A 13,542-nucleotide genomic window follows, 5' to 3' on the forward strand; every position below is an offset into this window, starting at 1 on the left:
CAGATATCCTTTTCAGATGTGTCTATGTAAACAGGATTATTACAGAATAGTTCTTCTTTTATACCATGTCAATATTTTTAATCGAACTATTATATTAACCTATCTATAATAATCGCATTATTGTGTGCGTGTTAACGTCGTCTGAGGTATATAGACCGGGGGAGATCACGTGGACCATTCTAACCAATGAGAGGGCAGATACACATATGATTGACATAAAAGCCGTTGTTTTATTAATTTTTTATTAATCAAGTTCACGAAATAGTTAAGTGCGTCCACTTTTATCAGTGCATTCGTAACAGCCTAAACATTACTGAAACTTTTATTCGACCAAATAAACCTCATGTAGCAAATTACATTTTTAAATTCGACCAAATTCTACACTCTCATTGACCACACACATACAACAAAATAAATCACAATTCCGATGGGCGGAGTAAAACCTCTCGCTTTGCCTCTTCTTCTTCGCTGATCGGACAACCAGCGATTATTCCAAGTTTAGTAGCATTTGGAATTGATTTACTATCAAAGGGCAGTTGTTATCGAACATTTTAATTAAAGGGGGGAAAAAAGGTATGTTTCTTTTATATATTCAATGACATCGGAGCAGTAGTTAGCCTATCAACACAGCTAGCAGGAGACTTCATGGCTGTTCATATTGTTGATGGTGGTGCTACTGTAGCTAGCATGGAATAAATCACATTATAGGGCCATGCTAAACACGCAAAATACACTCTACTGTTACTCTGCACCACGTGTGACTAAAAGGTACCAAATATATCATGCCAAAAAATAGCAAGTTGCTAAATTGGTTAGCGAACTAGCTAACTTGTTAGATACATAAGTAACCCGTGTTGTTACCGGCAACTGATATTTCGCCGAACTTTTTATAGTCCGCTAACTACTATTGTCTTTGATATTGACAAACATTTAGAGTTGGCTAACATTAGAGAAGGGAAATCCACCCACAGATGGTTGGCCAAATTATCCTTAGCCAGAAGAGAAAATACGTACTCGATAATATGTAACGTTACTTAGTTAACTAGTAGTACATCTAGTTACTACCAGGCATTTCGACATCCTAATGGTGCAAGCTAAAGTTACCTATGTTGATATTTCATCATTAGCGAGCCCATAACTATTCACTAAACAACAACACATAGGGCTCTTCTTTTGTCCTACACTTTTCTGTCTCTTTGTACAACAGTTTGTGACTTAAATCAGTATCAACGTGTTACATAACTAACTATAACTAACTACATCAACTCAGTCTAACAGGACATAGGGGGAAAGGCACTCACCTTAATCAACTAGTTACTGTAGTGTATTTGTTTATAGTATACTTGTATCATGTAACCAACTGAAACTCACAAAAATAACGAGACATTTTGAAGTATGCTATTAATGATCACCGTTGAATCATTTGTGTGTTGACTCATCTCTTGTGTTGTCTACCAGAGAGCAGCGTTGCCATGGCGAAGAGGATTGCCGACAAAGAGCTGACTGACCGGAACTGGGATCAGGAGGATGAGGGAGAGGAGGTTGGCTGCTGCACTGTGGTTCTACTGCCTCACTGATACTACTATAGTCTGTCTAATAATACACAGTTACAGGCCTTCAGTGATTGGTATAGAGGGTGTTGGATAGGCCTTCAGTGATTGGTATAGAGGGTGTTGGATAGGCCTTCAGTGATTGGTATAGAGGAAGTTGGATAGGCCTTCAGTGATTGGTATAGAGGAAGTTGGATAGGCCTTCAGTGATTGGTATAGAGGAAGTTGGATAAGCCTTCAGTGATTGGTATAGAGGAAGTTGGATAAGCCTTCAGTGATTGGTATAGAGGAAGTTGGATAGGCCTTCAGTGATTGGTATAGAGGAAGTTGGATAGGCCTTCAGTGATTGGTATAGAGGGGGTTGGATAGGCCTTCAGTGATTGGTATAGAGGGGGTTGGATAGGCCTTCGGTGATTGGTATAGAGGGGTTGGATAGGCCTTCAGTGATTGGTATAGAGGGGGTTGGATAGGCCTTCAGTGATTGGTATAGAGGGGTTGGATAGGCCTTCAGTGATTGGTATAGAGGGGGTTGGATAGGCCTTCAGTGATTGGTATAGAGGGGGTTGGATAGGCCTTCAGTGATTGGTATAGAGGGGTTGGATAGGTCTTCAGTGATTGGTATAGAGGGTGTTGGATAGGCCTTCAGTGATTGGTATGGAGGGGGTTGGATAGGCCTTCAGTGATTGGTATGGAGGGGGTTGGATAGGCCTTTAGTGATTGGTATAGAGGGGTTGGATAGGCCTTCAGTGATTGGTATAGAGGGGTTGGATAGGTCTTCAGTGATTGGTATAGAGGGTGTTGGATAGGCCTTCAGTGATTGGTATGGAGGGGGTTGGATAGGCCTTCAGTGATTGGTATGGAGGGGGTTGGATAGGCCTTCAGTGATTGGTATGGAGGGTGTTGGATAGGCCTTCAGTGATTGGTATGGAGGGGGTTGGATAGGCCTTCAGTGATTGGTATAGAGGGGTTGGATAGGCCTTCAGTGATTGGTATAGAGGGGTTGGATAGGCCTTCAGTGATTGGTATAGTGGGGTTGGATAGGTCTTCAGTGATTGGTATAGAGGGGGTTGGATAGGCCTTCAGTGATTGGTATAGAGGAGGTTGGATAGGTCTTCAGTGATTGGTATAGAGGGGCTTGAATAGGCCTTCAGTGATTGGTATAGAGGGGGTTGGATAGGCCTTCAGTGATTGGTATAGAGGCGGTTGGATAGGTCTTCAGTGATTGGTATAGAGGGGGTTGGATAGGTCTTCAGTGATTGGTATAGAGGGGGTTGGATAGGCCTTCAGTGATTGGTATAGAGGGGTTGGATAGGTCTTCAGTGATTGGTATAGAGGGGGTTGGATAGGCCTTCAGTGATTGGTATAGAGGGGTTGGATAGGCCTTCAGTGATTGGTATGGAGGGGGTTGGATAGGCCTTCAGTGATTGGTATGGAGGGGGTTGGATAGGCCTTCAGTGATTGGTATGGAGGGTGTTGGATAGGCCTTCAGTGATTGGTATGGAGGGGGTTGGATAGGCCTTCAGTGATTGGTATAGAGGGGTTGGATAGGCCTTCAGTGATTGGTATAGAGGGGTTGGATAGGCCTTCGGGGATTGGTATAGTGGGGTTGGATAGGTCTTCAGTGATTGGTATAGAGGGGGTTGGATAGGCCTTCAGTGATTGGTATAGAGGAGGTTGGATAGGTCTTCAGTGATTGGTATAGAGGGGCTTGAATAGGCCTTCAGTGATTGGTATAGAGGGTTACTCAGGAGCTAGAGAGCTGGTTGGATAGGCCTTCAGTGATTGGTATAGAGGGTTACTCAGGAGCTAGAGAGCTGGTTGAATAGGCCTTCAGTGATTGGTATAGAGGGTTACTCAGGAGCTAGAGAGCTGGTTGGATAGGCCTTCAGTGATTGGTATAGAGGGTTACTCAGGAGCTAGAGAGCTGGTTGGATAGGCCTTCAGTGATTGGTATAGAGGGTTACTCAGGAGCTAGAGAGCTGGTTGGATAGGCCTTCAGTGATTGGTATAGAGGGTTACTCAGGAGCTAGAGAGCTGGTTGGATAGGCCTTCAGTGATTGGTATAGAGGGTTACTCAGGAGCTAGAGAGCTGGTTGGATAGGCCTTCAGTGATTGGTATAGAGGGTTACTCAGGAGCTAGAGAGCTGGTTGGATAGGCCTTCAGTGATTGGTATAGAGGGTTACTCAGGAGCTAGAGAGCTGGTTGGATAGGCCTTCAGTGGTTGGTATAGAGGGTTACTCAGGAGCTAGAGAGCTGGTTGGATAGGCCTTCAGTGATTGGTATAGAGGGTTACTCAGGAGCTAGAGAGCTGGTTGGATAGGCCTTCAGTGATTGGTATAGAGGGTTACTCAGGAGCTAGAGAGCTGGTTGGATAGGCCTTCAGTGATTGGTATAGAGGGTTACTCAGGAGCTAGAGAGCTGGTTGGATAGGCCTTCAGTGATTGGTATAGAGGGTTACTCAGGAGCTAGAGAGCTGGTTGGATAGGCCTTCAGTGATTGGTATAGAGGGTTACTCAGGAGCTAGAGAGCTGGTTGAATAGGCCTTCAGTGATTGGTATAGAGGGTTACTCAGGAGCTAGAGAGCTGGTTGGATAGGCCTTCAGTGATTGGTATAGAGGGTTACTCAGGAGCTAGAGAGCTGGTTGAATAGGCCTTCAGTGATTGGTATAGAGGGTTACTCAGGAGCTAGAGAGCTGGTTGGATAGGCCTTCAGTGATTGGTATAGAGGGTTACTCAGGAGCTAGAGAGCTGGTTGGATAGGCCTTCAGTGATTGGTATAGAGGGTTACTCAGGAGCTAGAGAGCTGGTTGGATAGGCCTTCAGTGATTGGTATAGAGGGTTACTCAGGAGCTAGATAGCTGGTTGGATAGGCCTTCAGTGATTGGTATAGAGGGTTACTCAGGAGCTAGAGAGCTGGTTGGATAGGCCTTCAGTGATTGGTATAGAGGGTTACTCAGGAGCTAGAGAGCTGGTTGGATAGGCCTTCAGTGATTGGTATAGAGGGTTACTCAGGAGCTAGAGAGCTGGTTGGATAGGCCTTCAGTGATTGGTATAGAGGGTTACTCAGGAGCTAGAGAGCTGGTTGGATAGGCCTTCAGTGATTGGTATAGAGGGTTACTCAGGAGCTAGAGAGCTGGTTGGATAGGCCTTCAGTGATTGGTATAGAGGGTTACTCAGGAGCTAGAGAGCTGGTTGGATAGGCCTTCAGTGATTGGTATAGAGGGTTACTCAGGAGCTAGAGAGCTGGTTGGATAGGCCTTCAGTGATTGGTATAGAGGGTTACTCAGGAGCTAGAGAGCTGGTTGGATATGCCTTCAGTGATTGGTATAGAGGGTTACTCAGGAGCTAGAGAGCTGGTTGGATAGGCCTTCAGTGATTGGTATAGAGGGTTACTCAGGAGCTAGAGAGCTGGTTGAATAGGCCTTCAGTGATTGGTATAGAGGGTTACTCAGGAGCTAGAGAGCTGGTTGGATAGGCCTTCAGTGATTGGTATAGAGGGTTACTCAGGAGCTAGAGAGCAGGTTGGATAGGCCTTCAGTGATTGGTATAGAGGGTTACTCAGGAGCTAGAGAGCTGGTTGGATAGGCCTTCAGTGATTGGTATAGAGGGTTACTCAGGAGCTAGAGAGCTGGTTGGATAGGCCTTCAGTGATTGGTATAGAGGGTTACTCAGGAGCTAGAGAGCTGGTTGGATAGGCCTTCAGTGATTGGTATAGAGGGTTACTCAGGAGCTAGAGAGCTGGTTGGATAGGCCTTCAGTGATTGGTATAGAGGGTTACTCAGGAGCTAGAGAGCTGGTTGGATAGGCCTTCAGTGATTGGTATAGAGGGTTACTCAGGAGCTAGAGAGCTGGTTGGATAGGCCTTCAGTGATTGGTATAGAGGGTTACTCAGGAGCTAGAGAGCTGGTTGGATAGGCCTTCAGTGATTGGTATAGAGGGTTACTCAGGAGCTAGAGAGCTGGTTGGATAGGCCTTCAGTGATTGGTATAGAGGGTTACTCAGGAGCTAGAGAGCTGGTTGGATAGGCCTTCAGTGATTGGTATAGAGGGTTACTCAGGAGCTAGAGAGCTGGTTGGATAGGCCTTCAGTGATTGGTATAGAGGGTTACTCAGGAGCTAGAGAGCTGGTTGGATAGGCCTTCAGTGATTGGTATAGAGGGTTACTCAGGAGCTAGAGAGCTGGTTGGATAGGCCTTCAGTGATTGGTATAGAGGGTTACTCAGGAGCTAGAGAGCTGGTTGGATAGGCCTTCAGTGATTGGTATAGAGGGTTACTCAGGAGCTAGAGAGCTGGTTGGATAGGCCTTCAGTGATTGGTATAGAGGGTTACTCAGGAGCTAGAGAGCTGGTTGGATAGGCCTTCAGTGATTGGTATAGAGGGTTACTCAGGAGCTAGAGAGCTGGTTGGATAGGCCTTCAGTGATTGGTATAGAGGGTTACTCAGGAGCTAGAGAGCTGGTTGGATAGGCCTTCAGTGATTGGTATAGAGGGTTACTCAGGAGCTAGAGAGCTGGTTGGATAGGCCTTCAGTGATTGGTATAGAGGGTTACTCAGGAGCTAGAGAGCTGGTTGGATAGGCCTTCAGTGATTGGTATAGAGGGTTACTCAGGAGCTAGAGAGCTGGTTGGATAGGCCTTCAGTGATTGGTATAGAGGGTTACTCAGGAGCTAGAGAGCTGGTTGGATAGGCCTTCAGTGATTGGTATAGAGGGTTACTCAGGAGCTAGAGAGCTGGTTGGATAGGCCTTCAGTGATTGGTATAGAGGGTTACTCAGGAGCTAGAGAGCTGGTTGGATAGGCCTTCAGTGATTGGTATAGAGGGTTACTCAGGAGCTAGAGAGCTGGTTGAATAGGCCTTCAGTGATTGGTATAGAGGGTTACTCAGGAGCTAGAGAGCTGGTTGGATAGGCCTTCAGTGATTGGTATAGAGGGTTACTCAGGAGCTAGAGAGCTGGTTGGATATGCCTTCAGTGATTGGTATAGAGGGTTACTCAGGAGCTAGAGAGCTGGTTGGATAGGCCTTCAGTGATTGGTATAGAGGGTTACTCAGGAGCTAGAGAGCTGGTTGAATAGGCCTTCAGTGATTGGTATAGAGGGTTACTCAGGAGCTAGAGAGCTGGTTGGATAGGCCTTCAGTGATTGGTATAGAGGGTTACTCAGGAGCTAGAGAGCTGGTTGAATAGGCCTTCAGTGATTGGTATAGAGGGTTACTCAGGAGCTAGAGAGCTGGTTGGATAGGCCTTCAGTGATTGGTATAGAGGGTTACTCAGGAGCTAGAGAGCTGGTTGGATAGGCCTTCAGTGATTGGTATAGAGGGTTACTCAGGAGCTAGAGAGCTGGTTGGATAGGCCTTCAGTGATTGGTATAGAGGGTTACTCAGGAGCTAGAGAGCTGGTTGGATAGGTCTTCAGTGATTGGTATAGAGGGTTACTCAGGAGCTAGAGAGCTGGTTGGATAGGCCTTCAGTGATTGGTATAGAGGGTTACTCAGGAGCTAGAGAGCTGGTTGGATAGGTCTTCAGTGATTGGTATAGAGGGGGTTGGATAGGCCTTCAGTGATTGGTATAGAGGGTTACTCAGGAGCTAGAGAGCTGGTTGGATAGGCCTTCAGTGATTGGTATAGAGGGTTACTCAGGAGCTAGAGAGCTGGTTGGATAGGCCTTCAGTGATTGGTATAGAGGGTTACTCAGGAGCTAGAGAGCTGGTTGGATAGGCCTTCAGTGATTGGTATAGAGGGTTACTCAGGAGCTAGAGAGCTGGTTGGATAGGCCTTCAGTGATTGGTATAGAGGGTTACTCAGGAGCTAGAGAGCTGGTTGGATAGGCCTTCAGTGATTGGTATAGAGGGTTACTCAGGAGCTAGAGAGCTGGTTGGATAGGCCTTCAGTGATTGGTATAGAGGGTTACTCAGGAGCTAGAGAGCTGGTTGGATAGGTCTTCAGTGATTGGTATAGAGGGGGTTGGATAGGCCTTCAGTGATTGGTATAGAGGGTTACTCAGGAGCTAGAGAGCTGGTTGGATAGGCCTTCAGTGATTGGTATAGAGGGGGTTGGATAGGCCTTCAGTGATTGGTATAGAGGGGGTTGGATAGGCCTTCAGTGATTGGTATAGAGGGGGTTGGATAGGCCTTCAGTGATTGGTATAGAGGGGGTTGGATAGGCCTTCAGTGATTGGTATAGAGGGGGTTGGATAGGCCTTCAGTGATTGGTATAGAGGGGGTTGGATAGGCCTTCAGTGATTGGTATAGAGGGGGTTGGATAGGCCTTCAGTGATTGGTATAGAGGGGGTTGGATAGGCCTTCAGTGATTGGTATAGAGGGGGTTGGATAGGCCTTCAGTGATTGGTATAGAGGGGTTGGATAGGCCTTCAGTGATTGGTATAGAGGGGTTGGATAGGCCTTCAGTGATTGGTATAGAGGGGTTGGATAGGCCTTCAGTGATTGGTATAGAGGGGGTTGGATAGGCCTTCAGTGATTGGTATAGAGGGGTTGGATAGGCCTTCAGTGATTGGTATAGAGGGGTTGGATAGGCCTTCAGTGATTGGTATAGAGGGGTTGGATAGGCCTTCAGTGATTGGTATAGAGGGGTTGGATAGGCCTTCAGTGATTGGTATAGAGGGGGTTGGATAGGCCTTCAGTGATTGGTATAGAGGGTGTTGAATAGGCCTTCAGTGATTGGTATAGAGGGTTACTCAGGAGCTAGAGAGCTGGTTGGATAGGTCTTCAGTGATTGGTATAGAGGGGGTTGGATAGGCCTTCAGTGATTGGTATAGAGGGTTACTCAGGAGCTAGAGAGCTGGTTGGATAGGCCTTCAGTGATTGGTATAGAGGGGGTTGGATAGGTCTTCAGTGATTGGTATAGAGGGGGTTGGATAGGCCTTCAGTGATTGGTATAGAGGGGGTTGGATAGGCCTTCAGTGATTGGTATAGAGGGTTACTCAGGAGCTAGAGAGCTGGTTGGATAGGCCTTCAGTGATTGGTATAGAGGGTTACTCAGGAGCTAGAGAGCTGGTTGGATAGGTCTTCAGTGATTGGTATAGAGGGGTTGGATAGGTCTTCAGTGATTGGTATAGAGGGGGTTGGATAGGTCTTCAGTGATTGGTATAGAGGGGTTGGATAGGCCTTCAGTGATTGGTATAGAGGGTTACTCAGGAGCTAGAGAGCTGGTTGGATATGCCTTCAGTGATTGGTATAGAGGGTTACTCAGGAGCTAGAGAGCTGGTTGGATAGGCCTTCAGTGATTGGTATAGAGGGTTACTCAGGAGCTAGAGAGCTGGTTGGATAGGCCTTCAGTGATTGGTATAGAGGGTTACTCAGGAGCTAGAGAGCTGGTTGGATAGGCCTTCAGTGATTGGTATAGAGGGTTACTCAGGAGCTAGAGAGCTGGTTGGATAGGCCTTCAGTGATTGGTATAGAGGGTTACTCAGGAGCTAGAGAGCTGGTTGGATAGGCCTTCAGTGATTGGTATAGAGGGTTACTCAGGAGCTAGAGAGCTGGTTGGATAGGCCTTCAGTGATTGGTATAGAGGGTTACTCAGGAGCTAGAGAGCTGGTTGGATAGGCCTTCAGTGATTGGTATAGAGGGTTACTCAGGAGCTAGAGAGCTGGTTGGATAGGCCTTCAGTGATTGGTATAGAGGGTTACTCAGGAGCTAGAGAGCTGGTTGGATAGGCCTTCAGTGATTGGTATAGAGGGTTACTCAGGAGCTAGAGAGCTGGTTGGATAGGCCTTCAGTGATTGGTATAGAGGGTTACTCAGGAGCTAGAGAGCTGGTTGGATAGGCCTTCAGTGATTGGTATAGAGGGTTACTCAGGAGCTAGAGAGCTGGTTGGATAGGCCTTCAGTGATTGGTATAGAGGGTTACTCAGGAGCTAGAGAGCTGGTTGGATAGGCCTTCAGTGATTGGTATAGAGGGTTACTCAGGAGCTAGAGAGCTGGTTGGATAGGCCTTCAGTGATTGGTATAGAGGGTTACTCAGCCAAATGACATCAGTCTACGTATGAGTTCGTTTTATGAGTTTTATTTTATAAATTTTTTAAACACATTTTCTCCCCTCCTCTGCTCCTGACCGCATGTGCTGCCATAGAAATAGAATGACTAGAACGGGTGTTGGCATAATGGCAGGACTGGCGGCCATGTTGAGTGTCCCCACAGGAGTAAAGCTAGGTTATAATATTTGAAGGATAAAGAGACCGGCTTCACAATAATGTTTGAGGTTCTACCTCTCTGAATCAACCATGTGATCAGCTCAGGTATTGGAGCTACGCTGCCTCGGCAGAAGGCAAGCTGTCTGAAACAGATCATGAGGTTGGTAAGGAAATAAAATAGCATTGAAGCTAATGTGAGAAAAGAGACAACCATCTAGCCAGCTAGCTAACGTCTAGGCTGAAGATTACAAGGTTAATAAGACAGAGGTGTTCTAATATCCCATAATTTGGCGATTCATGGGACCGGCGTTGCTAATTAGCAACGGCGCAAGTAGTTATCAACTGAACTGGTCCCATGAATTTGTTTTATTTTCAAATGCTTCCTGATGGGAGTTATTACGTTGTTGTAACCTTGTTTTTTTTACCTTGGAGCAAAGCAGGAAGTAAAAGCAGGAAGTAAAAGCAGGAAGTGTACCCTGTGCTGTTATTTGTTGATTCAACTCTACAGACGTTACAAATAATACATTCCATTGTTTGAGCCACATCAGTGAACATCATTTGAATAAACAAGGGTTACAGGTTCTATTCATTCTATTTACCAGGGTTAGAGGTTCTATTCATTCTATTTACCAGGGTTAGAGGTTCTATTCATTCTATTTACCAGTCATATTACCAGGGTTACAGGTTCTATTCATTCTATTTACCAGGGTTACAGGTTCTATTCATTCTATTTACCAGGGTTACAGGTTTTATTCATTCTATTTACCAGGGTTAGAGGTTCTATTCATTCTATTTACCAGGGTTACAGGTTCTATTCATTCTATTTACCAGGGTTACAGGTTCTATTCATTCTATTTACCAGGGTTACAGGTTCTATTAATTCTATTTACCAGGGTTAGAGGTTCTATTCATTCTATTTACCAGGGTTACAGGTTCTATTCATTCTATTTACCAGGGTTACAGGTTCTATTCATTCTATTTACCAGGGTTACAGGTTCTATTCATTCTATTTACCAGGGTTACAGGTTCTATTAATTCTATTTACCAGGGTTAGAGGTTCTATTCATTCTATTTACCAGGGTTACAGGTTCTATTCATTCTATTTACCAGGGTTACAGGTTCTATTCATTCTATTTACCAGGGTTACAGGTTCTATTCATTCTATTTACCAGGGTTACAGGTTCTATTCATTCTATTTACCAGGGTTACAGGTTCTATTCATTCTATTTACCAGGGTTACAGGTTCTATTCATTCTATTTACCAGGGTTACAGGTTCTATTCATTCTATTTACCAGGGTTACAGGTTCTATTAATTCTATTTACCAGGGTTACAGGTTCTATTCATTCTATTTACCAGGGTTACAGGTTCTATTCATTCTATTTACCAGGGTTAGAGGTTCTATTCATTCTATTTACCAGGGTTACAGGTTCTATTCATTCTATTTACCAGGGTTACAGGTTCTATTCATTCTATTTACCAGGGTTACAGGTTCTATTCATTCTACATTACCATGGAAATGATTGCATCACAATACCAGGCAGCCATGAGTTTACCAGTCATATTACCAGGGTTAGAGGTTCTATTCATTCTATTTACCAGTCATATTACCAGGGTTACAGGTTCTATTCATTCTATTTACCAGTCATATTACCAGGGTTACAGGTTCTATTCATTCTATTTACCAGTCATATTACCAGGGTTACAGGTTCTATTCATTCTATTTACCAGTCATATTACCAGGGTTAGAGGTTCTATTCATTCTATTTACCAGGGTTAGAGGTTCTATTCATTCTATTTACCAGTCATATTACCAGGGTTACAGGTTCTATTCATTCTATTTACCAGTCATATTACCAGGGTTACAGGTTCTATTCATTCTATTTACCAGTCATATTACCAGGGTTACAGGTTCTATTCATTCTATTTACCAGTCATATTACCAGGGTTAGAGGTTCTATTCATTCTATTTACCAGGGTTAGAGGTTCTATTCATTCTATTTACCAGTCATATTACCAGGGTTAGAGGTTCTATTCATTCTATTTACCAGGATTAGAGGTTCCAAGCCTGTTCTATTCATTCTATTTACCAGGATTAGAGGTTCCAAGCCTGTTCTATTCATTCTATTTACCAGGGTTAGAGGTTCCAAGCCTGTTCTATTCATTCTATTTACCAGGATTAGAGGTTCCAAGCCTGTTCTATTCATTCTATTTACCAGGGTTAGAGGTTCCAAGCCTGTTCTATTCATTCTATTTACCAGGGTTAGAGGTTCCAAGCCTGTTCTATTCATTCTATTTACCAGGGTTAGAGGTTCCAAGCCTGTTCTATTCATTCTATTTACCAGGGTTAGAGGTTCCAAGCCTGTTCTATTCATTCTATTTACCAGGGTTAGAGGTTCCAAGCCTGTTCTATTCATTCTATTTCATAACTACATGTGTGCTGCTGCTGCATTGTGGGAACCGAATAATTATTTGTTGCTTGTTTCAGCAAGGAGCAACAGTTTGATCATGTTTAAGGCCATGTTACTACAGAAACTGACTCATCCGCACGAATGATCGGCCCCGTCTTCAGTCAGCCGTTTTTTAATAGATTTTTTACTGTTCATTTTCATGAAGGTCTTCATCTATAACCGTCAGTTACACTGTTAGCCCCGAGTTACTACGGTTACGCGGTTAGCCCCGAGTTACTACGGTTACGCGGTTAGCCCCGAGTTACTACGGTTACGCGGTTAGCCCCGAGTTACTACGGTTACGCGGTTAGCCCCGAGTTACTACGGTTACGCGGTTAGCCCCGAGTTACTACGGTTACGCGGTTAGCCCCGAGTTACTACGGTTACGCGGTTAGCCCCGAGTTACTACGGTTACACGGTTAGCCCCGAGTTACTACGGTTACGCGGTTAGCCCCGAGTTACTACGGTTACGCGGTTAGCCCCGAGTTACTACGGTCACGCGGTTAGCCCCGAGTTACTACGGTCACGAGGTTAGCACCGAGTTACTACGGTCACGAGGTTAGTCCCGAGTTACTACGGTCACGCGGTTAGCCCCGAGTTACTACGGTCACAATTATTTCGCAACAAAGCCTCCTTCACTCACGCCGCCAAGCTTACCCTAGTAAAACTGACTATCCTACCGATCCTCGACTTCGGCGATGTCATCTACAAAATAGCTTCCAACACTCTACTCAGCAAACTGGATGCAGTCTATCACAGTGCCATCCGTTTTGTTACTAAAGCACCTTATACCACCCACCACTGCGACCTGTATGCTCTAGTCGGCTGGCCCTCGCTACATATTCGTCACCAGACCCACTGGCCTACCTGGTTAAATAAAGGTGTTCTCAACTGGCCTACCTGGTTAAATAAAGGTGTTCTCAACTGGCCTACCTGGTTAAATAAAGGTGTTCTCAACTTGCCTACCTGGTTAAATAAAGGTGTTCTCAACTGGCCTACCTGGTTAAATAAAGGTGTTCTCAACTAGCCTACCTGGTTAAATAAAGGTGTTCTCAACTAGCCTCTGTACATATTACCTGGACTATATAGCAGAGTAAGGATGTGTTGTACATATTACCTGGACTATATAGCAGAGTAAGGATGTGTTGTACATATTACCTGGACTATATAGCAGAGTAAGGATGTGTTGTACATATTACCTGGACTATATAGCAGAGTAAGGATGTGTTGTACATATTACCTGGACTATATAGCAGAGTAAGGATGTGTTGTACATATTACCTGGACTATATAGCAGAGTAAGGATGTGTTGTACATATTACCTGGACTATATAGCAGAGTAAGGATGTGTTGTACATATTACCTGGACTATATAGCAGAGTAAGGATGTGTTGTACATATTA

At 44.9% G+C, this 13,542-nt stretch overlaps 1 protein-coding gene across 2 annotated transcripts in view; it reads left to right on the top strand.

Annotated features, from left to right (window-relative positions):
• Window positions 1-319: 319 nt before the first annotated feature.
• LOC116360606 (nuclear pore complex protein Nup50-like) overlaps window positions 320-13,542 on the top strand; it is a 31,228-nt gene continuing 18,005 nt past the window's right edge. Inside the window, exons 1-2 of one of the 2 annotated variants that reach the window (XM_031815538.1) lie at window positions 320-573; window positions 1,459-1,541. In XM_031815538.1, coding sequence (XP_031671398.1) covers window positions 1,473-1,541 — 69 coding nt within the window. In that variant the 5' untranslated portion in view covers window positions 320-573; window positions 1,459-1,472. The remainder of the gene's footprint in view (window positions 574-1,458; window positions 1,542-13,542) is intronic. The other variant, XM_031815539.1, reaches the window with a different exon arrangement.

Source organism: Oncorhynchus kisutch, unplaced genomic scaffold (genome assembly GCF_002021735.2).
Source record: "Oncorhynchus kisutch isolate 150728-3 unplaced genomic scaffold, Okis_V2 Okis09a-Okis19a_hom, whole genome shotgun sequence".
Classification (NCBI taxonomy): Eukaryota; Metazoa; Chordata; class Actinopteri; order Salmoniformes; family Salmonidae; genus Oncorhynchus; species Oncorhynchus kisutch.